General features: G+C 64.5%; 1 protein-coding gene across 1 annotated transcript; it reads left to right on the forward strand.

The window, feature by feature from the left end:
* Positions 1-26,404, forward strand: SLC7A5 (solute carrier family 7 member 5). The gene is made up of 10 exons (XM_069497836.1): positions 1-547; positions 13,070-13,195; positions 17,826-17,931; positions 18,725-18,769; positions 19,427-19,550; positions 20,225-20,328; positions 20,726-20,822; positions 22,102-22,251; positions 23,247-23,424; positions 24,733-26,404. The coding sequence occupies exons 1-10, from the start codon at positions 1-3 to the stop codon at positions 24,786-24,788; spliced, it is 1,533 nt and encodes a 510-aa protein (XP_069353937.1). The 3' UTR covers positions 24,789-26,404.
* The last annotated feature ends 1,309 nt before the right edge of the window (positions 26,405-27,713 follow it).

The following is a 27,713-nucleotide window of genomic DNA, read 5'->3' on the forward strand; positions in this document are numbered from 1 at the left end:
ATGGCGGGCGCGGGCCCGAAGCGGCGCGCGCAGGCGGCCGCGGCGGCCGAGGAGGAGGAGCGGCAGGCGCGGGAGAAGATGCTGGCGACGCGGCGCGCGGACGGCGCGGCCCCGGGCGGCGAGGGCGAGGGCGAGGGCGTGACCCTGCAGCGCAGCATCACGCTGCTCAACGGCGTGGCCATCATCGTGGGCACCATCATCGGCTCGGGCATCTTCGTGACGCCCACGGGCGTGCTCAAGGAGGCGGGCTCGCCGGGGCTGGCGCTGGTGGTGTGGGCCGCGTGCGGCGTGCTGTCCATCGTGGGCGCGCTGTGCTACGCCGAGCTGGGCACCACCATCTCCAAGTCGGGCGGCGACTACGCCTACATGCTGGAGGTCTACGGCTCGCTGCCCGCCTTCCTCAAGCTCTGGATCGAGCTGCTCATCATCCGGCCGTCCTCGCAGTACATCGTGGCGCTCGTCTTCGCCACCTACCTGCTCAAGCCGGTCTTCCCCACCTGCCCAGTGCCCGAGGACGCCGCCAAGCTCGTGGCCTGCCTCTGCGTGTGTGAGTATGGGGCGGGGATCGTGGTCCCCGGACTCCGCTTCCCGGGGCCATCCCCGTGTCCTGGACCATCCCGGCGTCTCCGGGCCCTCCCGGCGTCCCCGGGCCCTCCCGGCGTCCCCGGACCTTCGCCGTGTCCCTGGGTCCCCAGATTCTGTGTCCCTGGACCATCTCCGCATCCCCAGGCCATCCCTGAGTCCCTGGGCTGTCTCCAGCAGTTCTAGACTAAGGTCTCTGGTCCCAGCCCACGTGGGTTGTGGGTTTCATTCATTCCTTTACTCCTCTCCCAGCAGTGAGAGGGAGTGCCTCAGTGAGAGGACAGCAGGGTCCCTGCCCTGCCCTGCCCCTCACCCTCGGTGGGCAGTCCCCTTCCCCACTTAATCCCCTGAGACTGGAGCAGTGCCAGGTAGTACCAGCCTGCCTTTGGCCCTTGCCGAGCAATACTCGCGGCCTCTTGCGTGGCACCCACGTGTAGACCAAGCAGCCCGTCCTGTTTGAGTTCCCGCTGCTGCTGACTGAGAAGAGGGAAATTGCAGGTAAAAAAGAAAATAGAGTCATTCATTTCTGCTCTCCAGGTAGTTTATCATCAGTGACACAGGCTGACTCATAGGCAAACACTAGTAATAAAGGTGCCTGTGGGGAGTGGGTGCTAATATGGAGTTCTCCAAAGGTTGCCCAGTGCCGAGATTAAATCTGTGTGCTGGGGGCACCTGGGCCTGGGGGTCCCGACTTGTGCTGAGAACCGGCCCTTGGGCACAGTCCTAACGTGGTGGGCACAGCGCCAGGAGGTTTAAAACAGGCCAGGGAGAACTGCTGCTCCACAAAACAGTTTTCTTGTGGGATTTCGGGGAGGGGGGGAAATAGTTTGTACCAAATGCCATGGGATTTTTTTTTTTTTTTCGGCACTTGGCAATTTTCAAGCTCATCCTGTGGCCTAGGAAGTGTCCTGCTTTCAGAGCCCACGATGGAGCCCCGGCCCACCCAAGACTTAGGTTTATTTGCGTGCGGAGCTGCCATCCCGTTTAAGGATCGGCCTGGTCTTGATAGTGCGCACAGGTACGGGGGCCAGGAGGGCTAGCGGTGTAGTTGTGGGTCAGGAGTCCTGACACCCAGGGGACTGTCATCACCAGGAGTGGCTCGTGAATGGCAGGCCTGTTGGTGCTGCTGGCCTTTTGGAGCCTGTAGACTGTTCCCTGTCTGCCGCTCTGTGCGTTGTGGGGAAGGCGTCTTGGCACTTGGAGGTGTGCTCCAAAAATGTGAGCGTGTGGCAGCTGAAGTCAACAGAGTTCTGTTTGGCTGCCTGAGACCAGAGCTTTCCTGAGGCCCTGAACAGAGTAGCCACAGCTCCGTGAAGGGGACATTATTCGCCCTTGTAGGGCGTCTCAGCCATGTGGGTTTCAGCTTTGGAAACACTTTGTTCCAGATGTAGGAATAGCAGCAGATGCCCTGCCTGAGGCCGGGAGTCGGGAAGCCGTGGCTCTGGGCTGGGCATTGGCCTTGCAGATTTCAGGGGGTGCCGGGCGAGGCCCTGCCGCGGAAGGACAGGCCTCTGGGACAGGTTCTTCCCTTGCCTGTTTGTCACGGGAGGAGTCGACTTGTCTAGTTTTCGCTATTTCCAGGCACTGTTTAATGCTCTGGCCCGGCACGAAATGTCGTGGGGAATGTCTTTAAAGGGCAAGAGGGCTGGTCTGTAGAACGGGTCCCCGGGTGCCGCTTGCTGACTCTTCCTGCGGGTGCGTGGAGAAAGTCAAGGGACCTGCTCCTTGGCCCACAGAAGGGAGATTTAGGGTGGAGGGTTTTCTAATTTTCTCTCTCTGATAAAACAGCGAGTCACGCATGAATACACTGTCATTTACAAGTTTGGACAATATGGAGCGTATGGAGTCAAACGTGATTTCCAGGCTCCACCCGCTTCACCCCCGCCCCGGGGTTGCCGTGGCTGACTGTGGACCTCCAGAGCTCTCTCTGCTACCGACGGACAGTGGGTTTATTGCTTTAAAATATCAACTGGGTCGGAGTGTGCCTGTGCTCCACCTTTTTAAGGCTAAAATGTTTCCACATCAGCGCAGGGAGGGGCGCCTCCGGCTTTTTAGCTGCTAAGACGCACTTCACGGCACCGGCTGAACGAGGAGGGCGTTCGGGGTCACGGTGTGTGGACTCTAATTTGGTCGCCAAAGTGCCTTCCAAAGAGGCTGTGCCAAGTCACACATTCGTGGTTTTCTTTGGTGATAATAAGGCTCTTAAAAATATTTTAAAGAGCTTTCCAAGAGTTCTTTTTGGTCAAGTAGGCAGAGCCTTGGGATAGGTTCTAGAATACACGGACCCTTGCCAGCACTCTTGGCCCCGGGGTGAGGGTCCCTTTCAGTGGGAGTGAGGGCGGCACTTCTCGTGTGTCCTTCAGCCATTTGCAGGTTTTCTCTGACCCGCCTGTGTGCGTACTGGCGCGGGGCGGTGGGGGGTGGTATTGCTTTTTTTGTTGGAAAGAGGATTTTCAGGGACAAGGGGACATGCTGTCTGCAGCGGCGAGTGTGGTCGGGGGCCGCGTGGTCGAGGGCCGCGTGGTCGAGGGCCGGGTGGTCGGGGGCCGCGTGGTCGGGGGCCGGGTGGTCGCGGGCCGCGTGGTCGAGGGCCGCGTGGTCGAGGGCCGCGTGGTCGAGGGCCGCGTGGTCGAGGGCCGCGTGGTCGAGGGCCGCGTGGTCGGGGGCCGGGTGGTCGAGGGCCGCGTGGTCGAGGGCCGGGTGGTCGAGGGCCGCGTGGTCGAGGGCCGCGTGGTCGAGGGCCGGGCGGTCGGGGGCCGCGTGGTCGGGGGCCGGGTGGTCGCGGGCCGCGTGGTCGGGGGCCGGGTGGTCGAGGGCCGCGTGGTCGAGGGCCGGGTGGTCGAGGGCCGCGTGGTCGAGGGCCGCGTGGTCGAGGGCCGGGTGGTCGAGGGCCGGGCGGTCGAGGGCCGGGCGGTCGAGGGCCGGGCGGTCGAGGGCCGGGCGGTCGAGGGCCGGGCGGTCGAGGGCCGGGCGGTCGAGGGCCGGGCGGTCGAGGGCCGGGCGGTCGAGGGCCGGGCGGTCGAGGGCCGGGCGGTCGAGGGCCGGGCGGTCGAGGGCCGCGTGGTCGAGGGCCGCGTGGTCGAGGGCCGGGCGGTCGAGGGCCGGGTGGTCGAGGGCCGGGTGGTCGAGGGCCGGGTGTCAGACAAGGAGAAGCCGCATCCGAACGCTGCGACCCCAGGAGAGAGGGAGACGGCTTGTCTGGGGCTGGCAGAGGCCGTTGGTCCCAGGGTGCTCTGCCTCAGGCCCGAGAGGGGTGATGGAGGTCCTGGGAGGGGAGACCCTCCCCCGCCAGGGGTGCATCTGAGAAGTCCCGCAGCGGGTGGGGGTGGCAGCCTCACAGGCGGAGGGAGACAGCTGCGTTCCGCAGGGGCGGCCTGAAGCCCTGTCTGGGCAGGGTGGGCCCTCCGGGTGGGCCTGGGACACCATCCTAAGGCGTGTGGACGTTGTTCCCGAAGCAGTGAAATGCCACAGAAAGTTGTGGTGGCTTTTTACTTTTTATTTTTCTTAAGACAGTCTCACTCTGTCACCTGGGTAGAGTGCAGTGGTGTGATCCCAGCTCACTGCAGCCTCAAATTCCTGGGCTCAAGCGATCCTCCTGCCTCAGCCTCCCGAGTACGTGGGACTACAGGTGTCACCGCCACACCCAGCTAATTTTTCTATTTTTGTAGAGACAGGGTCTCGCTTTTGCTCAGGCTGGTCTCGAACACCCGACTACAGGTGGGAGCCACCACGCCCGGCCAAAAGTTGTGTTTTTTTAATGATCCAACATAAAGCTGGGTTCCAGAATTCCTTCTCAGGAAGAGAAAGGGCACTCTGTACCCATCTGCCTTGAGCCTGGGTCCTACAGAAGCTGCCACTCATGGCTTTAGCATCTGTCCCCCAGCACATGCACCTCTGAGGCTGCCTGACGCCCCGAAGGTGTGGATTTGAGAGCCAAGTTCTCATCTTTGCTGGTGATCTTTTTGTTCCTCTGGGCACATCCCTCAGAAGGTCCCTTTCTGCTTGTTATCTCCTGTCCTGAAATCAGGCTTAGAGTGAGCCCCAGGGCAGGGAGGGAGGAGAAATTCCTTCCCTGGGGGTCTGGCTTTGGCAGATGGGGGAGGGAGTCCTTGCACCTCCTTTCAAGGTGTGTCGTGATTTTGTTTCCCATCAGGCGTGAAGGGGAGAGGAGCTGGCTCCCTAACTCTCTCTTTCTTGACCGCCACGTGCAGTTGGGTACGAGAATAGGCTTACCCGGGTTATTTGTTGCTTAATAAAAAGCTGCTCGTGTTTACTTGAAATGCAAGCGAAGCTGGGTTTTATCTTATCAGCAGATGGCGCAGGCCGAGTCAGATTCTCCCGGGCCTGGGTTTGATTCCGGCGGTTTATCTGGCCTCCCCGGCCACGGCTTTCTCTGCACAGTGAACAAGTTGCATCTGCCTGAGTCAGGGGCCAGGGGGGCATCCAAGGTCACGTTCAGGCTCATGACACGGCCCAGGCTCACAGCGTGTCCGGCCCAGGGCGAGTTCTCGGGAAGTGGAGCTCCCAGGGTTCGGGGTTCGGAAGGGCAGCGTGGGGCTCTGGAAAGCGGCTCTGCAGGGCTCTCGGCTCCCTCCGCCCAGTCAAGGACGCTCGTCCGAGTCTCGGCCACCCACCCGAGCCCATGGGTGTCAGGGAATGGCCTGCAGGCGGCTTCTCCGAGGCTGAGAGCAGAAGCGGCCCACGCTCTGCTCCTGCTTTCCTGGTGGGAGCCGCCTGCGGGGACGGCCCCCCTGCCGCTGTCCCTGAGGGGGTCCTCCGCAGCCTCGCAAAGCCCTTGTCTGCTGAGGACACGTCTCGCCTTCTCACGGGAGACGTCCCAGGCTGGCGCCACCCCACCCGCCTGGCCGTCACTCGGGCCGTTTCTTGAGCTCTTGGCGGGTGTGCAGCTGGGGACCGTGGCCTGAGAAACGTCACCCAGTCGGGAGCAACCCGGGTCATGTTTCCCGGAGCCCCCTGGGGCCCTCGGGCCTGTTTCTGACGGTAAAAGAGGATCCGTCCCAGCCCTGCCCGGGTGTCTGGGGACTCTAGGCCTCGTGTGTTCATGGGCGCGGCACTCGCCGGTCACACACGGTCACCGTCCTGTCCGCACGGCCTCCTCTCCTGCTCACCTGGACAGCGAGCAGCCCTCGGACTGGCTTTCCCGTTTAGCAAGGAGGAGCGAGAGGGAGACAAAGGCCCGTGGGCACCGTGGGGGCGGCCACACCGGCCCCTCTGCTCCCGCAGGGAGGGTGAGAGGTGGGTTTGGGTGGGGCCTGCTGGGAGGCAGCCGGTCAGCGGGGTCACGGGTGGGGGGAGGGTGTGCGTTTCACCTCCAAGGTCTTCGAGCCACCCGCCACCTCTGTCCACCCCAGGGGTCCACCATTGTCACCCGCTGCTCGCCCCAGGCCTGTGGAAAGCCCAGGCCAGGGCCTGGGGACCCTCTCGGAGCCAGGCCCAGGGTCTGGGTGCTTGGGTGGCTGGGCGGACCCCAGACTCTGGGCCGTGAGCTCAGTGCAGACGGCAGCCGGGCGATTAGCGCTGAAATCCACTTTCCCAGCCAGACATCAAAGTGCCGCCGCCGCCCGGGCAGGTCACGCCGAGCCACGGGATTGGGGCTGAGGCCCGAGGGGGGGCACAGAAGCACATGACCCCCAGGCAGACGGAGATACCAGCGGGCATTTCTAACCCTTTTTTCTTGGGTCACAGACCCCTTTGATAATAGTGCAGTGTGCAGAATCTGTCTGGAAATGGGTGTCAGGCGCTGTCCCGCCTGCCGCCGCCGAGCAGTGGGGCCCCGGGGCCTCCAGCAGGGCACACCTTTGGACCCACATCTCACCACATGCTCTGCACCCCAGCCTTTGAAATGTCCTATTTCACAGCTGGGGAAACTGAGGCAGGGGTGGGCCAAGAGCCCACACGTCCATGCTGACCACCATTTGTCATCAGTCGTGTGGAGCTGCGTCTTTGGGGAGGGTGGCGGGTGCCAGGGGTCTGGGGTGGTGTCTGTCACCACGTCCAGGAGGCCCGGTTGGCCGGGACAAGGACGCAGGCGGATCAGAGGCTCGTCTGTTCCGGACCCTGAGGAAGCTCCTGTCTCTGACTGTGAGCACTGGACCCCTCAGAGCCAACCCAGGGAGCCCAGAGACCTTCCACCTTTCTGTCGAAGTCGAAGTCTTCACTTTGCAAACGAGCTTCTAGGGCAGGTTTGGCTGACCCCTCCCCAGCCACCCTTGCACGCCCACCTCTCTTCTCTGTCCTCTGGGGGCTCCAGAGGGCTCTGCACCCAGCAGGCCCAGGCTTCCCCGGCAGCCCCTTCCTTCGTCCCAGCAGTGTCTTGAACCCCCGCTCGGGAGGCTGGGCTCCGGCCTCAGCTCCTGTGTGCCGCAAGGAGCTGGTAGGGGAGGGGCCGCTAGGAGTCCAACCCCCCCTTCCGTCAGACCTGCCCCCGCAGAGCCTGGGACGGCTCTGGGCACTGCCCACCTGTCCCCTGCCCTGGGAATTGTCCACTATGTGAAGAATTAGCGCCGACTTCCATGTGGGCTCTTGGAGTGTGATGCACGCAGCCCGATCCATGCTGAGTCACCCTGTCCTTGGGGTGGGCCAGCAGCTGTCACTGCGGAGACCATATCGGGTGTAAGCTGCTCACACTGGAGCCGGGACAGAACCGAGGCCACAGAGACCCCGAGGCTGGCCCAGCCTGGTGTCCCTGTCTTGCCAGCGCGGGATGCTGCCCTGGGCTCCCAGGGGCTCCCTGGACACGCGCAGGTCAGCTGCAGGGCTGGAGGTGTCCCCTTCATGGACCCATCAGCCTGCGAGGCTGGAAGGTCCCGGGGCCACTGCAGAAGGCCTGAGCCTGGCCCTGGCCCTGTCCCTTAAGATCTGTGCATCCCTTGTGCTATGTGACCCGGGCCGGGTGCTTGGCCTCTCTGGGCCTGTGTTTCAGAGCTGGGAGCCCGGGGGGGTGGGCGGGTCGTGTCTGTAGAGGTCGTGGCAATGGGTGGCGGTCATGGCAGGGGAGGGGCCGCCAGGAATCCGACACCCCCAACTGGGCAGCCAGCCTGGTGTGGTTGCCGTTGGCAGGAAGGCAGGTGGGAGCCACCTGGAGTGTCGGGTGTGGGCTGCCACATCCAGGCCTTTTCAGCCCAGCCGCGGGCCCTGGGGCTCTTCCTGAGACGGCTTCAGACCCTGCTCAGAGCCGAGGGCTCCCAGTGGGCCAGGGGGCTCCGTCTGTCCTGGCGGAGCCTGATCTGGGTGGGGAGCTGTTCCCCTTCCCGTGCAGGCTGCGTGGGCTGAGTCTGAGCGCACCCCGCTCAGCGAGCCCATGTTTGCTTCCCTGCTGTCCACTGGGGCTGACCTGGAAGCCGAGCACCCTGGCCAGGGCCGGGCCATGGGCCGTCTCAGAGTCCCACGCAGCTCAGGGACAGCCAGGGTTGGAAACCCCAGTCAAGTGCCAGAGCATGAGCAGGTTTAGGAGACCTGGGTGTCCTCACTCCACTCCAAGGAACTGCTGTGTGACTTTCGGCAAGCCGGACAACCTCTCTGATCTCCATTTGCGCCAACTGTGAAATGAGGGTGTTGGATTGGATGCTGTCAGCGTCCTCCTGCCCCTAGGACACTGTGACTGAGGCAGGTTTCCTATCCTTTCTCTGCTTGTCAGCAAAGCTGTTGGAGGCACAGGGGCTTTCCAGGCACAGATGTGCGAGGCTCCGCGTTTAGCCCGTGACGGAGCCTCCTTATCACGGCACACACAGCTCCATGTGTCCTCCGAAGATAGGCCCCTGCAGTTACCTGTCAGATTAATGAGACTTTTGTGGGGTGCCATAAAACATGTTTGCATGTCATCTTGCCCCCAAAGCAGGCAGGAGTATTTCTGTTTTGGGGAGGGGGAAGGAAAGCCCAGTCTTGTTGTGTAACTTGCCCAGAGTCACACAGCATTTCCAAACCGGGTGGCCCGATTTCAGAGCATGGGTGGAGGCTCCCCTTCCTGCCTGTCCAGGCTGTTTCTTGGAATTAGGAGCCTTAGGAGACCTTTATCCCCCAGGACACTTGCATCAGACGAACCCCCACAAAATGAGAAGTTGCGCTTTGCGTGTTTTCGTGCTCACCCCAGGACTTGGAGTGTCGGCAGATTTCAGTGTGACTAAATCTGCCTTTTTCTGGCCTGTTTTGAAATGAACGTGATAGCCCCATCCTGGGTAGCTGCTGACACCTCCACTCCCGCCAGCGAGAACTGTGTGTGGTCGGGCGTAGCTCAGCCTCCGCTAAAATGGGAGAAATATGGGAGCACGTGTTCGAGGGCTGATCGCAGGGAGTTTGAACGTGCAGCGCCAGGCTGTGAGTAATGTCTTTCCGCGGAAGATCGGCACACGCACGCAAGTGCAGAGGTGGGTGGGGCCGGGCCTGGGTGCCTGTTTGCACAGAGCGTCGCCTGGCCGGGTGGGCCGCGTTCTCTGCAGAGACTGGGCGTGAGAGTTGGAGACGGGTCCTTTGCTTGCTCCCCGGGAATTGCTTTCTTTCCCTGTGGTTTCCCAGGCCCTCGAGGTTCTGAGCTCTTGGTGGGCAGCGGGTGGGCCTGGAGCCGGGACGGCAGCGTGGGCTGGCACGGTGTTCCTGCCGGCCCTGGAGGTGAGGTCGGCCTCGTGGGGGGCGGGACAGGAGTCCTTGGGTCACACGCATTCGTTTTCTGGAGCCCAGTAAAGGTGATTCTACGTAAGGAAGTCGCCCCGGTTCTCCGGGTGGGGTCTGGGGACCTCGTGGCGGCCGGCCTGACCAGAAGCTCGGGGGTGTGTGGTTCTGCAGCCCCTGGGGGATTCTGACTCGCTCAGCAACAGGTTGACTGGTCACTGGGGTCTCCCCAAGGAAGTGTGGGACCCCCTCCGTGGCTAGCAGTGATAGGGAGTTGAAGGTAAGAAATGAACCAGTGCTGGGGCGGGGGCTCACTCCCAGCCCAGACCTCAGGGGGCCACGGGGGAAGGCGCGGATTCTGATAAGACTTGCGTGTGTGGGCGCCCACCAAGTCCAGGGTCCCTGTGTGTGCTGGGGACGAAGGCGTCCTCGGGAGCCTGGGCCAGCTGCAGACGGGGTGTCGTGTTGGGCAAGTGCCGGGCTGGGCTGGCCGCCGGGCTGGGTCTCGGGCCAGCTGTGGTTGCGGTGGTCAGCTGGTGCTGCTCCCTGGCGAGGTGCCAGCTGCTGTGCTGGGTGTACCCTGGGGGACCAGCCTGCCAGCCACTTCCTCTGTCCTGTCTCCAGGCCTGCCCGAGCTGCTGGCGGTTCTGGGGAAACCGATCTCATTTGCCTGGCGCCTTTCCGACAGCCGAGCCCCACCTGCGTGAGGCAGCCTCAGGCCGGCCCCACCCGAGCTCTGGCTCTGAAACCGTGCGCAGAAAGCACCTTCCTCCTGCAGAAGACTGCTCTGAGGAAGTCCCTGGTGGCATGTTAGCCCCTCTGCATCTGAAAGGGGCAGAAGGGTACACCCGTGGCTGGCGCCAAGCCCCCCTGCACGCAGTACCCCCTCCCCACTTAGCAGCCCCAGGCGCTGAGCGCAGAGCGGGGTCCACAGTTCTGTTTGGCCAGGGGCTGGGCATGGCGGGGACTTTCCTGCCCCCCTAGAGCAGCGGGACCCCTGACGGGACACACCCGGAAAGTGTGGATGTTTGTGTGGCTCAGATGCCCGACCCGGGTGGGGCTGGGAGTGGGGGCTGCAGGGGACCCCTGGGGAGGAGGATGAGGGCAGTGAGCCCCTCGGCAGGGGCCTGGCTGGGCAAGGTCCCCCCAGCACGCACTCCTCTCCCCAGGAGGCCCCTGCGTGGCGAGGCCGGCCTGCCCTGGCCGTCAGCACACAGCAAGGGAGCTGGGCCTTATCTCCCAGCCCAGCTGTCGCCGTGGCCGGCGCAGCCGCCCTCACGAGGGGTGCAGGCTCGGGGAACCTGGGAGGGCGGCTTCCTGCCACCATGTCGGCTGCCAGCCTGGCAGTGCCCTGTCCCCTCCTGCCTACTCTGGTGGGTTAACAGCCACGGTCAGCGCAGGTGACCCGTGCTTACGGCACAGGGCCCCCTCTGCCTCTCTCTGCGGGGGGTGAGAGCTCGTGCCGGGAAGGGGGGCCGCCTCCTGGGCCACCTCCCGTCACGACCAGCCTTGCTCAGGCCGAAGGCACTGGATCCAGATGAATCCACGTGTTTGTCCAAGGTTACGTTTCATCTTGACATTTAAAAAAGGGAACACAGGGGACAATGAAGCCCTTGTTTACTGATCATCCAAAGGCAATGAACATTAAAATTTAATCATAAACAGTTTTTAGTAAAAGAAGCAAGTGTTACGAAGCCCCCTTTGTTCTGCGATCCTTTCCGTCCCCTCCTGGCTGCTGAGACCCAGCCGCGCCCGCCGGCCCCTGATCTGTGGTTATTTTTAACGTCACGACACAGATCGTCTTAACCTAAGAGGGCTCAGTCCGGAGTGGCGCGGCTCCGGCACCTGCTGGCTGTCTTCCGTCCGCCTGGCCCGTGGCCAGGGCTGCTTTCCGCGGGGAGCAGCTGGGCTGCATGTGGGCGGGGGCAGGGCGTAGAGGTGGGGCCTGGCCTCCATCCTGCCCACGGTGACAACTGTGACGGTGTCATTGCCCGGCGCAGCACGTCAGCACAGTGAGACAGCCCGTGGCGAGGGGCCTCTGGGCGAGTCCCCCCCTTTCCTGGAGCCCCGTGGCTTCCTCCGAAATGCAGGGACTGGCGCAGAGGTGGCAGCAGTGTGCCGCTCGCCTGCAGGGAAACCGGAGATGGCCGGCCTGGGACAGCGCGGGGGCCTGGCGGGAGCGGGAAGGGCTGGGCCACACCTCCCCTGCCAGCCTGCGGCATGAATGGGCCGTGACGCGGTCCCGGCCTTGCCAGCAGGAGGGCGGCCGGAGGCCTGGGGGGGGGGCCCCCGAGCCGTCGTGGCCACGCTGGGCGGTGAGCAAAGTGGAGACTGCCCACCCGGCGGCAGGGAGGGGACCGCAGGGGGGCTTCAAGTATTTCACTTCAGGAACAGCTGCTGAAGTAGCTACTCTCAGACGTTTTCAGCCCAACTCTGTCAGCGTGGCGTAGACAGGCCTGGCCAGGCAGGTGCAGGCGCGTGGGGACACCCGGCCGTGTCCCACCCCGCACAGCAGGGACAGTTGCAGGTTTTTCCCGAGGATGTCAGCTCTCACAGCTGATTCTGGATTCGTTTCTTCGGGGCTTATTCCTCGAGTTGCAGAGTTACGTACCATTAGTTCAGTTGGGGAAAAAGCCACCTGGTCAACCCAGACACTCTCTGAGTGTCATTTCTGTCGGGAAAGGAGGAGCCCGAGACCTTTTCAGATGCTCGGACCCCCCTGCAGCCCCCGGGAGCTCCGCGTGTGTCTCTGAGGACCGTGAGGGCTGCGCCTCGCACTGGCCGGCGCCGCGCTGCGCTGGCGTTTCCAGGTGTGAACGCGGCATCCGCGGTCACCAGTGGGAGCCGGGAAGGGACCCCCAGAGTGTCCTCACTGTGCGACTCCCGAGCCCTCAGCACCCTCGCAGCACAGAGGGGCCCCGCGTAGCGAAACAGGAAGTGAGGGCTGTGCGGTTCGCTGCCCCTGCGTGATGTCGTTCATGCGTGTCCACCGGCTCGGCACGCCTGAGCCCCTCCGCAGCCCCCGCACGCACACGCACTGGCTTGGGGCCGGGGCCTGGCAGGGCCAGGGGACGTGCTGGTGTCTGGGCCCGTCACAGCCGCCTGCTCCCCAACACACCTTCCAGGGCGGGGTCTCAGCCCATCCGTGTGGCCTCGCTCAGGACACTGCGAGATAGTTGGTGCCATTTTCAGTTTCAACATACGCCCTTCAGGCAGCTGCGGGCTCGGAGCCTGCTGTTCCTGGCGACCGGGCCCACCCTGGCCCTTCCAGCCGCGTCGGCATGGCCCCCCCATCCCCCTGCTGCACTCCTGGGTGGGCTCGTGCTAGTGGGAGACCTCACTCACCTGTTCCAGCTGTTGGCTCCACGGAAGGTTCTCCTGGAAGAGACAGGGTCCCCAGCAGTCTGATACATCAGGCTGTGGTGTGGGGCAGGCGGACAGCCGTCCCCTGGGACTGGCTGGCCTCCATCTCCTGAGTCTCTGGGGACTCCGGGACCGCAGGTGTGCGACAGGTTGGTGGGGGAGGGGGGAGGGTGGTTTCCATGGCATCCGCGAGGAGACAGTTCTCGGTGTCAGCCTAGGACCCTCCCCGCAGGCTCACTCTTCTGTGAGTTTGAGAGTGCCAACCTGGGGCCGTGGCCCTAGGGAACTGTCAAGTTCATTAAAACAGGTCCCAGAAAATCAGAAACCACGGGGGACTGGCGTGGACGGGGGCTTGGTTCTGTTTCTGTCGGACCCAGGCCCTGGTCCCGGCCAAGTGTCCCCCACGGGGGCTCCTTTTACCTCTCGGCCGCCCCTGGGGCTAATGACTGTCCCACATGACCACTGCCCGCGAGACTCACGCCAGCCTCTGTCCCCACAGTGCTGCTCACGGCCGTGAACTGCTACAGCGTGAAGGCCGCCACCCGGGTCCAGGATGCCTTCGCCGCCGCCAAGCTCCTGGCTCTGGCCTTGATCATCCTGCTGGGCTTCGTGCAGATCGGGAAGGGTGAGTGTGGGCCCGTCCCTGTCCCCACGGCGCTGGTGCCGCACAGCATCAGCCGCCAGCACGCGGTGTCGGCCTCGGGTGGGGGTCGAGGACCCAGCCTGGGAGCAGCTCTTGCCGTGTTCTGGTGTTCACGCCCCAGTGAAGTTCGTGAGCCCCAAGTGCCCAGTCTATGGTGGTGACCACACCTGGGGGACATGGAACATTCTAGCCCCACAGGGGCCTCAGCAGCCAGGCTGACCTCTCCCGAGCCGTCTCGGTCGGCGCCACGTGACCTCAGCCGTGGAGCACACTCTCCTGTGGCTGGGCCGTGCTCCTTGTCGTGCGATGGCTTCTTCGTGGTTCTGTGGGGGCGTGTGGTTGCCCGTGTTTCTAGCTGTCGTGGGAAATGCCGTCAGGAACACTCGTGTTCCCTTTCCTGACTGTTTCCCGGAGGGGTCACTGTGTCCCGGGACTCCGCCTGCTCCCAGCCCCCTGCTGGCCCCACAGGCCCCCTCGCGGACGGTGTGCAGCCGCCTGGGGCCAGGGAGGGCCCGTTAGGGACGGGGGACTCTGCCCTGACCTCGTGAGCAGGGGGCTCGGGGCCAGCCCACATTTATCAAGTGCTTTATCTGGGCAAAGCCGAGAGCACGGCGCTTGGCACCTGGTTCGGGGTCCGGTAGGCGTTAGCGCCTACCAAGGTCAGCGTCCTTGAGGGGAAAGACCCCACCTCATCCCCAGGCAACTCGAGTCGTGACCACGTGTGCAGGGAGGTGGTCGGGCGAGCCGGGCCGGCGGAGAGCCGTGTTACGGGTGGAAGGGAAGGAATCCACCGTGTGCCCGGCAGACCTGGTCCAGCCGGAGACGCCGTCCCAGGGACGGGCTGCTGGCGGGGGCGTCCGTGCGCCTGCTCTGATCAGACAAAGACGGGCTCCGGAGAGGGACCTGAATTTCACAAAAGCAAACTTGAGTGGGGACAGCAAAGAGCTTTTGTTCCACGTGAATGCATAATGTGTTTGTCGTTGCGCTTGCTGTGGGAAACAGCCTGCCCCCGGCAGTCCCGTCCGGGCTCTGGGACACAGTGCAGCGTCGGCAACATTCCTGCCTCCTGCTTTTCTTCGAGAGGTTATTTTGTCCCCAGATGAATGCCTCTCCTTCCAGGGGACACATTGTTGCAGTGCTGACCCTCTTCTCCCCAGTTGTGCAGTTTTGTTCCCCGAGTGGGCACAGAGCCTCGGGCAGCCTATCCTGGCCCCACCGATAGCCGTGCGGGGCCGGGTCCTTCGAGGCAGAGGCCTGGCTCTGGCTGCGCACCTCGGCCGCCGGCCAGTGCTGGGTCTGGAGACCGTGGCCAGAGCCTGGCAGAGCCGGCCAGGCCCACGCACCTGTGTCTGTCCTTCACCCTGGTCCCTGCTCCACTGGCCGTGAGACGGGGCCCTCCTCACCTGCCCTGGGCACTCAGATGGGGTCCAGCAGGCGGGGGACGGTCGTGAGACCCATGCGCTGCCCTCGCCCTCCCCGCTGGGCCCTCCCCGCTGGGCCCTCCCCGGCCCTGTGTGCCAGCTCTGCCGGGTTCCGGCAAGGACGCGGCTCTGGTCTGTGTGGGCCCTCAGACAGCTCCTCACGGGAACAGGAGGGTCTTCTGGGGTGAGGGACAGGAAGCGGCGGCTGGTGATGGCAGAGCGTGACAGAGGACAGCCCTGCCACACCTCCCGGGGAGTCGGAGGAGCCCTGGGCTGGGGTCACCTGAGGGGTCTGGATTTAGTCCCAGTGTTTTCAGAGGGGGAGACAGCAGCCCGACTGGCATTTCAGATCTGAACGTGTCGTGGGTGGGGGCAGGAGAGGTGGGGGTGGCTTGGGCAGGGTGGCCACAGGGAAGGCACAGGGGCACCCGGGCACCGGGGTGATGAGATGGGCGTGTGGGGGTCGCTGCACCCCCAGCCTGACCTCGCCCTGCTGTGTCCTGTGTGTCGACGGCCCCTCCCTGGCCACAGCCCACAGCGGCCGCGGCCCCAAGGTCAGGCCGTTCCCAAGGCCGCGTGGGCGGCCAGGCCTTTGTTCCGGGGCCAGGGGTGGGAGTGGGGTGCACAGACTTGTCTCTCCGTGCCTGGAGACGGTGGCCAGGCCCCCTGGGGGACGCACAGTGGGACCCGCTGTGGTTTTGCTCGGGCTGCAGCGTCCGGGTGGAACAAACTGGTCCCTGCTTGAGCGGCTGCCGACCGCGCTGGATGCTCGGCAGATGAACAGCTTCCCAGAACTTCCTTCTCCTCCCACGTGCATCCCTGGGCGTCTCGAGTCCCCTGAGCGAGACCTGCCCTTCTGCTCTGTCCATAAAACGGAAAGAGAGTCCCGGTTTGCCTGGGCCTTTTCTCACTGCCTGAGACCGTTGGCGGGAGGTGCCTGTGAGCGGCTGGCCTGGGCGTGGTCGGCAGCCGTGGGCGGAGCCCTTCCTTGCTGGTTGTCCTGTGCCGCGGGCAGTAAATGACCACGCGCTGCCAGCACCCGGAGCAGGGGACAGATGTGCACTGCTCCTCAGAGTTTCCAAGATGATGGTTTTCGTTTGGTTCTCAGGTTATGGGGCCCCCGGGGCTCAAGAGAAGGGGGTGGCCCGCCCCAGGTCCCACAGCCTGACCCTACAGGGCCTGTGACCAGCGGCACGGTGTGGGGGGACAGGCCCACACCTCCATCCTCGACGTGCATTTGGGGAGACGGCACCCTGGCAGGGCTGGGCAGCCGTCTGCTCGTGGGAGGTTCGTGTGGGGCGTCAGGCGTGGGGCGTGAGGTGCGGGGACAAGGCTGGCAGGACGTTCCCATGTAGCTGGGCTCATAGCCCAGACACCAGGCCTGGGAGGACCCATTTGTCCTGGGAGGGTCTAGGTCGTAAGGACATCTTGGGCAGATCCCTGAGTTTGTCTGAGCCTCAGTTTCTCCATCTGTAAAATGGTGGCAATAGCACAGCACCCGCAGGGCCGCTGGGCACGCCGAGTGGGAGGCTGGCTGGGGGGGCCAGCAGCCTCTGGCTGGCATCACAGAAGCCCCAGGACCCCGCCAGCAGACAGAGGCCACCAAGCCCCCTTGGTGCCCCGTCCAGGGTCCCCTGCCGAGTCTCTTCCTCCTGAGGGGCTTCCTGGAGGAGGCAGCGCTGCTCTGGCCTCTGTGGCCACAGGGAGGAGACAGGCATGCTCCCCTGGCCGTGACGGAGAAGCGGGTCCCCAGCCGCAGCTGCTCTGTCTGCGACTAGGACGCACAGTGTGGAACCAGGACGCTCTCCCGGGTGGCTGAGGTCTCTGCTCGTGTGACCCCCGTGGCTGCCGAGACTCACGGTGCTGCCTGCATCTGCAGCTCCGGGCTCCGAGCTGTGACTCGTGGCCGCAGCCCTCTGTTCTCCGCCTGCAGTGTCACGCGGCTGCCCTCTGTCTGCCTTTCCTGCGTCCTACACGGGCACTTGTCACTGGACTCGGGCTGCTCTGAGCCAGCGTGACCTCAGCCAGCATTCTTGACTGAACTGCGTCTGCCAAGACACGTTCCCAGATGAGGACACGCTCCACGGTGCTGGCTGGACACAAATCTTGGGCGACGCTATTCAACACACTCCATGACTTGAGTGACCGCCACGTGGCACCTGGGGTGGAAGTTGGGTGGACGGCAGAGGCTCCGGCCGGCAGGTGGTCCCTGTTGTGGGGAGTGACTTCCTTCCATCCGAGTGTCCTGATCCCCTCCCTGGAGGTGTGTCTGCAGCTGGGACACACCAAGGCCCGTCGGCCCCCCAGGGCTGGCCCAGAGTCCACCGCCGTCACCAGATGTGGCTCTTCCCAGGCCTGGCCCGGGAGAGGCCCTGGCGAGCATTCGACCAGGCCTTTCCCTCTGGACACACGGAGGGCCATGCGAGGCCTCGGGGACACCGCGGTCGTGGGGAGCCTTCGTCCTATGAGTCAGAAGCCAGAGGGCTGCTGTGTGGGCCGGGTGGGAAGAGGTTGGGCTCTCGGTCCCATTCCCAGGCTCATGAGCCACATGGGCACCTCCCAGGCCTCTGTCTGCAAGGGAAGCTGTGGCCCGGGGTGGGACGTCCCCCCCACCGTGGATGGTTCCCAAGGCTGCGTCCGTGTGACGCCATCTCCCCAGGGCCGCGAACGCTCCCACCCAGTCTCCCCAGTTCTCGAGGGGATCCGGCTGACGGGCTGGCTCTGCCTGTTCCCAGGGTTGCGGTGGCGCCTGTGACCTGCTGTGCTCTTGGCATGTGGTTGTGCCTTCGCCTTCATGGTGACCCCCTCCCCCCCGGTCCTATGAGGAGGACGCGTCTCGCGAGCTAACAGGGGAGGCTCAGACGTGAAGGGGCTTGAGGGTCCTGCCTGGGTTGCGCCGCTCTGCCCCGCGATGGGGTGCAGGGCGCTGGCGTGCAGGCTGGGAGTCAGGTGGCTGCGGCTTGGTGACCGCTGCAGCTTCTGGCCACCCTGGGACCGGGCCCCACGAGCCTGTCCCTCTCAGGGGACACATTCCTCCTGCATCGGGCAGACGGCTCCGTGGTGCAGTCAGTTGTCACAGTGAAAGGCCTGCACCCCGACATTTTTGTGTGTGACAGTATTTTGCTCCAGGAACATTCCAGAACTTGCTCACGCTGTCTAACCCCGTATTCCTTTCTGTGTGGTTTTGCCAGGTGAAGCGTCTAATCTGGATCCCAAGTTCTCATTTGAAGGTACCAACCTGGACGTGGGGAACATCGTGTTGGCGTTATACAGTGGCCTCTTTGCCTACGGAGGATGGTATGTTCTGGAACATCTGCGTCCTTTGGCCTGGGGACACAAGGGCCCCGAAGTATCCATAAATTCCAAATCTAGCCATCCAGGGCAGTTGCAGGGAGCGCATGGCGTAGGGTGGCAGGGGACCCTCTCGTGGAGCCACTCGGGGCCACACGGGTCCCAGGAAGTGGGAACGGACGCCCGGCAGCCATGGGTGGGTTTCCCAGCTGCGTCCAGCCGTGCACGGGAGCCTCGGTTGGCAGGAGGGACGTGGCTGGCCTCCCCCACATCCCCAGCCTGGCCCTGCTCCCAGGCCAGCTGGACGGGGCCTTGAGCATCGCTGCCGTGTGGCACGTGGGCAGGGAAGGTTCTGGAAGGCAGGCGAGGGTGGACGGGGCGCCCTGGAGCAGGGACGGCAGGTGCTGAGCTAGCGCGTCCAGGTCTGCTGGAGCCCAGCTGCGCAGACCGTCTGTGAGGGCCACCCTTGGAGTCCCCCCGGTGACTTCTGAGCCCGGGCGCCTAGACACCACCCTCAGTGCTCCCAGGGCATTCGAGCTGCCCGTGAGGCAGCTCTGCTGGGGCTGGGCCCTTCTGTGCCCATGGAGGGCAGAGAGGAGTGAGGTGGGCGGCCCCCACTGGGGACAGGGGACGGTCACCATCCCAGGGCCCAGGGAGGGTCCTCAGGGCACGCCGAGGGGTCTCCTCCCCTACTCAGAGCGGCCAGGGGGGGTTTCCCTGTTGGATTCTCTATTCTTTCCCTAGTGATTTCCTGTGTTCTAATGAGAAACGTAATTAAACTGTGTTCTCCAAATTCTAGGAACTACTTGAATTTTGTCACGGAGGAGATGATCAACCCCTACAGGTACGTGCCAGGGCGGGTGGAGGCATCTCTGCGTCACTCTGACCTGACAGGAGAAGGGGCCACGTTCCGCCCACACCTGTCTGTGGCTCAGCCCGGCCGCACAGCAGGGCGGTGATGCGGGGACGGCAGGGCCAGCGTGGCAGGGGCAGCCGGCTTCTGTCTGGCTGTGTGCCCTTGACCTTGAAGAAAGCTTCCCTGAGGGTGGGTAGCAGGTATCCCCAAGAGCCCCCGTGCCATGGTCAGCTGACCCCGGCACCCGAGGGTGGGCCTGCACCCCCTCCCGGGACAGCGTGTGCCCGAGTGTCCGAGGTCCCTGCAGGGTGGGGTGGCCAGGGAGGAGCCGCCGTGCTCTCAGGCCTGGTTCCGGCTTCAGGGCTGTGGCGGAGCTGTGGGGGCTCAGACCAGCGGCCTTGGCCGTCCTGAGCCCTCAGGTCACCCGGAGGAGCCCCCGTGTCTCAGGCCGGGCAGCTAAGGCCAATGGCGAGTCACCACCTGGGTATGCACAGCTCCAGAGCAGCCCTGCCTGTGCTGGTGGCTTCCCTGATGTCAGCGGCTTCCCCCGGAGCCTGCGCAGTCGGGAGCTGCCGCGGCGGGGCAGGGCGCCTGGCCCCGGTGTGGCCTCAGCCGGTGGCATCTCCCTGTGCCTCTCGCCCCCAGGAACCTGCCTCTGGCCATCATCATCTCCCTGCCCATCGTGACGCTGGTGTACGTGCTGACGAACCTGGCCTACTTCACCACCCTGTCCACCGAGCAGATGCTGACGTCGGAGGCCGTGGCCGTGGTGAGACGCAGGCCCCTGACCCCTGACCCCTGACCCCTGCTGCTCGGGCCTCCTGCCCGCAGGGGCTGAGCAGTTGCCATCGGGCTGCGCTACAGGGGACTCTGCCAGAGAGCCTGCAGCGGCTTTGCTAAGCGCCCGGAAGCGTGAGGACGTCCTCCCCCTCAGCTGGTTAGAGAGTCATGGGGGCTTTAAAACCCCCAGAGCCGGGCCGCAGGCTGCAGCAGTTATAGGTCAGCAAGTCCGGGGTGGTCCCGGCTCTGGTCATTTTTATATCTGAGTGCGGAAGGACCGGAGTCCGTGACGGGCCACGTGAGTTAGGAGGTGCTGCTCCCGCCAGCTGGGCCGGCGAGCTGGGTGGGGGAGGCCAGGGCGGTGTCCTCGGGTGGCACGGCCAGGCCAGCCTCCCGCACAGCTCCCAGCCCTGGCACTGCAGCCGGGTTCACGTTTGACGTTGGCTGAGAGCCTGCTGCTGGCAAAGCGCCGTGCCAGACCCAGCGGAGGACCAGCAGCCCAGCCCCCAAGATCACTGCGCACACAGCAGTCCCCAGGCGGGTGGGAAGGGCCCGGGTCAGCTGAGCCCAACTGCGCGGCAGGTGGGGAGGTCAGGGCCCCGGGGGCTGAGCTGCTTAAATGGCGGGAATTGGAGCTTAGGCCCACCGGCTGTGTCTGCGCAGGACTTCGGGAACCACCACCTGGGGGTCATGTCCTGGATCATCCCCGTGTTCGTGGGCTTGTCCTGCTTCGGCTCCGTCAACGGGTCCCTGTTCACGTCCTCCAGGTGAGCGTGCCCAGGGTGTGGGCGCAGGCAGCCTCCGCATGCCGCATGCCAGCGTGCGCCTAGAGAGCTTGTGTCTGTGACGAGTCACATGCAGTTAGAAAGTTCTCCTAATGCTGCGGTGAGGGAAGCCTGAGCTCCCCGCCGCCCCACCGTCCCCGTCCCGTCCCCGTCCCGTCCCCGTCCTGTCCCCGTCCCCGCCCAGAGGAGACTCGGCGCTCTGTGTCCTGGTCTCGTCTCCAGGCCACCTGGGCTGGAGCTAGCCGTGGCTCCCGAGACGCCTCCTCGCCTGCCGAGTCGGTCAGGGACACCGGGATCGGGCCCCGCCGCCCGCCCTGCCTGAGTGCCAGGACAGCACCCGCCGTGCCGGCCGGGCTGACCACCCTCCCTCTGCCCACAGGCTGTTCTTCGTGGGGTCCAGGGAGGGCCACCTGCCCTCCGTCCTGTCCATGATCCACCCGCACCTCCTGACGCCCGTGCCGTCCCTCGTGTTCACGGTAAGCTGCCGCTCAGCCCCCTGGGCCCAGGGACCGTCTGCGGGGGCTCCCCAGAGGGAAGCACCGCGCTAGTCTGCACACCGAGCCCCGCGGCTTCGCCTGGGCGTGGCCTGGGCAGCGCCCACCGGCCCGGAGCGACGGTGCCGGAGATGCAGACGAGCCCACAGGAGCGTGGCCTGGTGTCTGGTGTCGTGCACTGCACCACGTGTCCCGCTGACACCAAAGTGCACTGGAGGGATTTTTAGTTTTTATTCCTAAAATAATACGCAGTTGTAACAAATAATCAAAACAATCTGGAAATGGTGTGAAGCACAAACTCCCCCCAGGGAGCTGCTTCGTTGGCCGTGCACCCCTCGGGCCTCGGCGGGCGCTGGCAGGTGGGGGCACGCGGTGTCTGTTTAATGGAGTGACTCACACGCTCTCTCTCGGGCTGGCGTTACATCTGTCCCTGCCAGTACGCATGGCACTGGCTCCCCATTGCCGTGGCACAATCACCCCAAAACATAGTCGTTCAACACGAAAGCGTTTATGATGATCCCACAGTCTCCGGGAGCTGGGGCGGCTCGGCCGGTGGTCCTGGCGAGGTCCTAGCGGGAGGTTTAGTCAAGGTGGCGATTGGGGCGCAGGCTGCTCTGAGGCTCGACCAGGGCTGGCCGGGCCCTGCCGGGGGCTCCCTCTCTCGGCTGCTGCAGTGTCCTTGTGGCACGGCGGCTGCGTCCCCCTAACACGGCTGTGTCCCCCTAACACCGTGGGCCTCAGAAGTCACGCTCCACCCCCGCCGTCCCCTTCCCTCTGTCAGCAGCGAGTCAGCAAGTGCGGCTTCGGTCTAGGAGAGAGTTGGGGGGGAGTGTCGGAGAGTTCTGGTGTGTTCTGGAACTGCCACACAGTTCGCTCTCTGGAACCGGCTCCATGGTGTCCCGTAGCTGGGTGTGCCCAGGTTGATAGGAGTCCCCACTGGTGGGCGTCTGTCAGCTCCGGCTGTGCCCTCGCGCGCGGTGCGTGGGGTTCGGGTTTGTTTGCCGGCCACGCGGCGGGGCCTCCCGTGTCCTTGAACCCAGACACTGCCGTCTCCTCACCTCGTCGTCCCTCTGCCGTCCAGACCTTGCGTGTGGCCCAGACAGTTTCAAACCGGGCAGGCAAGAGCAAGCAGGCAAGAGCGGGCAGGCAGACGGTCCCCAGGGCAGGGTCCCCAGGGCAGGGTCCCCGGGGCAGGGTGGCCGCCGCCGTCCCGCAGAGCAGCCGCGGGCGCCCGGGGCTCAGCCAGGCCTGTGTCTTGCAGTGCGTCATGACGCTGCTCTACGCCTTCTCCAACGACATCTTCTCCGTCATCAACTTCTTCAGCTTCTTCAACTGGCTGTGCGTGGCCCTGGCCATCATCGGCATGATGTGGCTGCGCTTCCGGAAGCCGGAGCTGGAGCGGCCCATCAAGGTGAGGCTGCACCCCACACGGGGACAGCAGGGTCGGAGGGGCCCAAAGGGCCCTGGGTCGGGAGCCGGTGACCGGGTGTGGCCACTCGGGCTGCTGTCCCCAGAGCAAGAGCGTGTGACGTGCTCCCGCGAGGGCACGGCAGGGTCAGTCCCGCCCGCGAATGTTGCCCGTGGGCCCGCCAAGTGCCAGGTGCAGCTCCGGGCACTGAGGTCATCCAAGGACGACAGGCCCGAACACGGTCCCACCCGGAGGGCACTACAGCAACAGGAGGGGGGCACACGGGGGGGCGGGGCCTGCCTGGCGCAGCGCCGGGAGGGGCCGGGGCAGGGCAGAGGTGGGGCGGGTTCCAGTGCTGGGCAGGGCGCGTGGGCAGGCGCTGGTCTTCCAGCCCGTGGGGCCGGGGCAGGCTGGCCTCGCCCTGAGTGAAAAGGAGGGTTTGGGGGACACTGGGCACAGACTGGGGCTGGGCCAGGGTGGGCTCTCCCCTCCCTCGGTGGCTCTGCCCTGCGAGGGGGCAGCCGCTGTCAGTGAGCGGGTTTGTCTGACGAGGGCTCGGCCTACGGAGGCCGCACTCCTGCTAGGGGCCTGGTAAGCCCCTTAGCCTTGGCCCCCGACTCCCACGTCAGGGAGTGAGAGAGCAGAGTCCCCCAGTGGCCGCTGGCCCAGGACCACCTTGCTCCCTGTGTGCTCTCGAAGCCTGGGGCCCGGCTGCGTGTGCTTTAAAACACGGTCTGTGTGCCCCAAACTGCAGCCTGAGAGCAGGCCGTGGTGGGGTTGGCCAGGAAGGGCATCCCACCCTTCATGGAGGCCAGGTTGTGCCCCCCTGGCCAGGGGTCTGGGGAGGGAGGCTGGGTGGACCCCAGGGAGAAGGTGACTCCAGCCAGGTCATGAGGCCGGCTGGGGGTCGAGGGGGCGTCTCCGGTGGGAGGGGGACAAAGAGGCAGCTCCCCCGCCCGGGTCCCTGGCGGCCCCTCATGGCGTGTGTCCCGTCACAGGTGAACCTGGCCCTGCCCGTGTTCTTCACCCTGGCCTGCCTCTTCCTGATTGCCGTCTCCTTCTGGAAGACCCCCGTGGAGTGCGGCATCGGCTTCATCATCATCCTCAGCGGGCTGCCCGTCTACTTCATCGGGGTCTGGTGGAAAAACAAGCCCAAGTGGCTCCTGCAGGGCATCTGTGAGTGTCTCTCCGCCCAGGGGGTGGGGCAGGCGGAGGGGTCGCGCCCTGGGGCCCGGGCAGCAGCCCCGGCCGTCCCCACCTGCAGGGCTGAGCGTGCTGTGCTGGGTGCAGGATTGTACCACACTGCTGAAGGTTCCAGTCACTGCGGTGTGTCTGGCAGCAACGTGGGCCCACGGATTCCAGGGATAAGACACTGGGCTCCAACCAGCTAATCTCCCAGAACAAGGGATTCAGAAAACCAGGCTGCTTTTACCAAGCAGCAGAATCCCGCCCTCTGCGGCACTGTGTGCCGTGGTGGCCCCAGGGGTGGCTTGCATGCGAAGCCAGTCCCCTGTTCTCACCCGCTGGAACCGTGGCCGGGCCCCGAGAAAGAGGCCTTGGTGCCTACGGGCCTAGACCCTGACCACCACCGCCGGGCGGCTTTTAAAATTCCCAGGATGAGGCCGGGCACAGTGGCTCAGGCTTCCAATCCCAGCACATTGTGAGGCCAAGGCAGGAGGATCGCTTGAGCCCAGGGGTCTGAGGCTGCAGTGAGCTAGGCTGACGCCACAGCACTCCAGCCCAGACAACAGAGCGAGACCCTGTCTCAGAAAATGAGTGAATGGATAGAATTCCTAGGATGGCCAGGAGATGTCCCGCCCTGGCTTCTGGCCCCTGCTGGTGACTAGGACGCTACTCGTCATTCAGGTAGCACAGTCGGCCTCCAGCCGGGCCGGAGGATCCCTGTTACTGTCAGCCTTCCTCCCTGGAGCGATTTTTTTGTAGAAAGTCCAAAGTGTGACATGTCTCCAGGGGGACCCCTGGCTGACGGCAGCCAGTTCCGCTTGGCTCCCCCAGCCCAGTCTGTGTGCAGCTTGGCTGTCGTGGGCGACAGGTGTGCTCGCTGCCTGCCGAGTCCTAAGCTCAGGTGGTGGCCCGGTGTGGCCCCAAGGGAAGGGCCATCGTCACACAGGCACCTGGGGGTGTGTGTGCTCCACGGGCCTTGCTCACCATGGGAACAGGGCTCTGAACAGGCAAGGGGTGGACCCGGCTCCCTGCCCCCTGCCCTCTGCCCTCTGCCACCGTCCCCGGGCACAGCGGGATGAGTGTTTCTCTGTACCTGACCAGGAGCTGCAGAGCCCGCTGCCAGCAGGGAGGCTCTGGGTACCCAGGGTCCATGTGCACAGATCAGGGGGTTCTGGGTTCCCTTACAACTTGGGGGGGGTGCGGGGGTGCTGGGTTGGTGTGAGCGGGGCAGCCTCACTTCCAAGGCGGGGACGGCCGCCCGGCGCTGGGCTGACTCCCCTCTCCCCTCTGCCCTCGCAGATTCCATGACCGTCCTTTGCCAGAAGGTCATGCAGGTCGTCCCGCAGGAGACATAAGCAGAGCCGAGAAGCTGCCGGAAAGACAATGCACAAAGATGATTTCACAGCAACTCACCCCTCAAAAAGCAACTCCAGTTCCCCATCGTCCCCACGGCTCAGCCAGGTGCCGCCTGGCGCCTGGTCCCTCACCGTCCCCCCCGCAGGCGGGCAGCCAAGTGAGAACTGGTACGAACCTAGTCCCGGGTGGTCCCGGACTGTGCACTCCTCGACGCCTCCTGGAACGAGCGCGAGCTGTGAACCACGCAAGGCCAGTGTCCCCCCGACAACTGGCTGTCGTGTTGGGCCTCTCCCCCTTCCCACCTTGGTTTATTTGTATTTTTTTTAACTTAAGTTTTGGGCCAGTGCCACCAAGATGAGTATGTTTTCAAGAACTAGGGCCGGGCGCAGTGGGAGGACACGGTCTCCCCCGACGCCGCCCGCAGCACGGCGTGCCTGGGAGGGCCCCGGCCGCCCCGAGCAGACAGAACTACTGAGACCCGGCCCTGCCGACCCGACCTCAGAGCTGCACTGATGCGGACAGCTGACCCGGGCGTGTGCTTGGCTTTCTTGTTTTTTTATCGTTGTAAATGTAGCGACGTTCGTGACAATTAACCCTGTGGGCTTATGTCTCTTTGCCTTAAAGACCTGAGCTAGGTCCCTCCCCGCCAGCCCCAGCGGAGAAAGAAGTTTTGGTGACGCGGCCGCCGTGCCCATCCTGGCGCTGCCAGCTAGGAGGTGCTCAGACAGGCCGGGTCCCACCCCAGACACCGTCGTGAGCAAAGCCCAGACCACAGTGGCGTCTCCGCGGGACATGCTCACCTGCTTCTGCAGATGGGTGTGGGACCGCCTTCCAGGCTGCGTCTGTCGGGCGCGGTGGAATCGCTGCCGGGCGCCCTGCAGGGCTGGGCCCTGCTCCTGGGGTCCCTTTCACACTGGGGCTGGGGCACCGGAGGTCACATGCAGACATGTGGCTCCCCGGGTGTCTGGGCTGGGACCTCCACTCTCGCCAGGCAGGCAGGAGGCTCAGCCCGTGATCCTCGGTGCCGGCCTGGGGACCCCAGTTCAGGAGGCGGGACCACTCGGGGCCGAGTCCCGTCACGCTGAGTCAGGCCCACTTGCAGGGGGGCACCAGCCCTGGGGGAGCCCCTGGGGAGGGCAGGTGGGACCACAGGGTCTGTCCTAAAAGAGGTCACTGTAACTCGCACGCTTCCCTGGCGCGCGTCCCGGGTCCCGTCTGTGGTTTCCATGTTCCCTGACCACGTGCTGGCACAGCGAGCGTCGCGATGTCATTTTGCTTCTGTTCTGTCTAACGTTTCACTAATTTAAAGGCTGCCGTGTTGGGCGCCGTGTTTATTTATTCCCAGCGGTCAGCGGTCAGCGGTCAGCCTCGCTGTTGCCGTGGCACAGGCCGCACCTGTGTCCCCTCCGTTCCCAGCCACACCGGGGCCACCCACTGTGACGCCGGCCGACCAGGCTGGGACACCTTCCGCCGAGGAAATGACGAAATGACAAAACGACGCATGTGGCTGGGGCATCTTTTTTTACTCTTGTGTTAATGGCTAACCTGTTACACTAGGCTGGTGCGGGTGGGAAGTTGGGGTTTTTTGGTGGGGTTTTTTTTGGTGGAGTTTTTGTGTTTTTAAAAAAAAACCAGAGTTATAAGTGCTGTTGATGTTCTGTGTTCTTCTGCGCCGAATTCTGGGTGTAGGAAGGTTCCCCCTCATTCCTCCCCGCAGTCGCGCATTGATTCCCTCGCCACATTCATTACGGGGGAGGGGCTGGGCCCGGACGGGGGACACGGCGGGTTCCCGGGGCAGCCCAGGCTCAGGAGGGGTCCAAGTTCATGGCCTCAGGAAGGAGAGAAACCAAACCAGCACTTGGCCACCTGGTATTTTGCAGTTGATCCGTGGGGGTGAAGCAGTCTGGGGGTCTTTGGTGAGGCCCAGGAAGGGCGTCTGGGGCCCTGGCCTCGTCCCGGGTCGACCCCTGCTGACCTGCGGGCAGGAAGGTGTGGAGAAGGTGGGAAGGGGCGGCACCCTACTCTGTCCTGGGCCTTCCCCAGCCTGGGCAGCTCCTTCTACCTCTGCAGATATGAAAGGGTTTTGACACCCCAGAGGCCGTCCCCAAAGCAAGTGGAACAAGCTGTGGTCCCACCGCTGTGCCCAGAGCAGCGGCCTGACCCTGCTCCTCCTGAGTCGGGAGGATATTCCTTACCGGGAGGGTGGGGCGCCAGGGACGAGGAACCTGCCTGCAGGGCGGCAAGGGGGGGCCATGAGCTCCCTTAACCCCGGAATCTCCAAGTCCGCCTGTGCCACCCCCGTCACGGTGTCCCGCCTTTTGGGGCCAGGCCCAGGTGTGACCTCCACATCTTGACGTGCAATTCCGCCTGCCTGGAGTGCACCCCTGCCTTTAAAACCCGACATGTGAGGCGAACTGGGGTCCCGGCCGGGGTGGGGTGGGGGGCCGGCATCTGGGCCGGGTGGGGAGGGGCGGAGGCGGTTCCACCCGCGGCCCCCCTGTCTCCCTGCTTGGGGCAGGGTCCCCTTCCAGTGCCTTAAACACAGGATACCTCTTTGGCCTCTAAAGAGTTTGTAAATCCTTGATCTTGCTCAGAAAACCCTGCAGACGGGGCGAGGGTGGGGAGGGGACGTCGCCGGTGCAGGGAGTGGAGACGGACCAGCAGCTGGAGGTGGCGGCTCAAGGCCACATTCAGCCCCACACAGCCTGCACCTGCCCCTTCCCCTTGGTGACCTGGGAGGGGAGCGTTCTCTGGAGCAGAGAGCTGGAGGTGCCCTCGGAGCACTCACACCCAAGGGACCCCTCAGCCCCCGGGTCCGAGCTCCCGGGGTGGCCCTGGACGCCCCCGGTGGCCCCTGGTCAAGCTCTCCAAGGCTTGACCTCACCGGTCCAGCGTGGGAAAGCGAGCTGACCCCCCCACAGCCA

The sequence above is a fragment of the Eulemur rufifrons genome, chromosome 23 (genome assembly GCF_041146395.1).
Source record: "Eulemur rufifrons isolate Redbay chromosome 23, OSU_ERuf_1, whole genome shotgun sequence".
NCBI classification, from domain to species: domain Eukaryota; kingdom Metazoa; phylum Chordata; class Mammalia; order Primates; family Lemuridae; genus Eulemur; species Eulemur rufifrons.

Excerpts from the sequence above, each read along its gene's own strand:
- SLC7A5 (XM_069497836.1), top strand. The coding sequence starts at position 1 with ATGGCGGGCGCGGGCCCGAAGCGGCGCGCGCAGGCGGCCGCGGCGGCC. Across the intron at positions 20,329-20,725 it reads TCCCTGTTCACGTCCTCCAG|GCTGTTCTTCGTGGGGTCCA; the intron begins GTGAGCGTGCCC and ends CTCTGCCCACAG. Across the intron at positions 22,252-23,246 it reads AGCTGGAGCGGCCCATCAAG|GTGAACCTGGCCCTGCCCGT; the intron begins GTGAGGCTGCAC and ends GTCCCGTCACAG.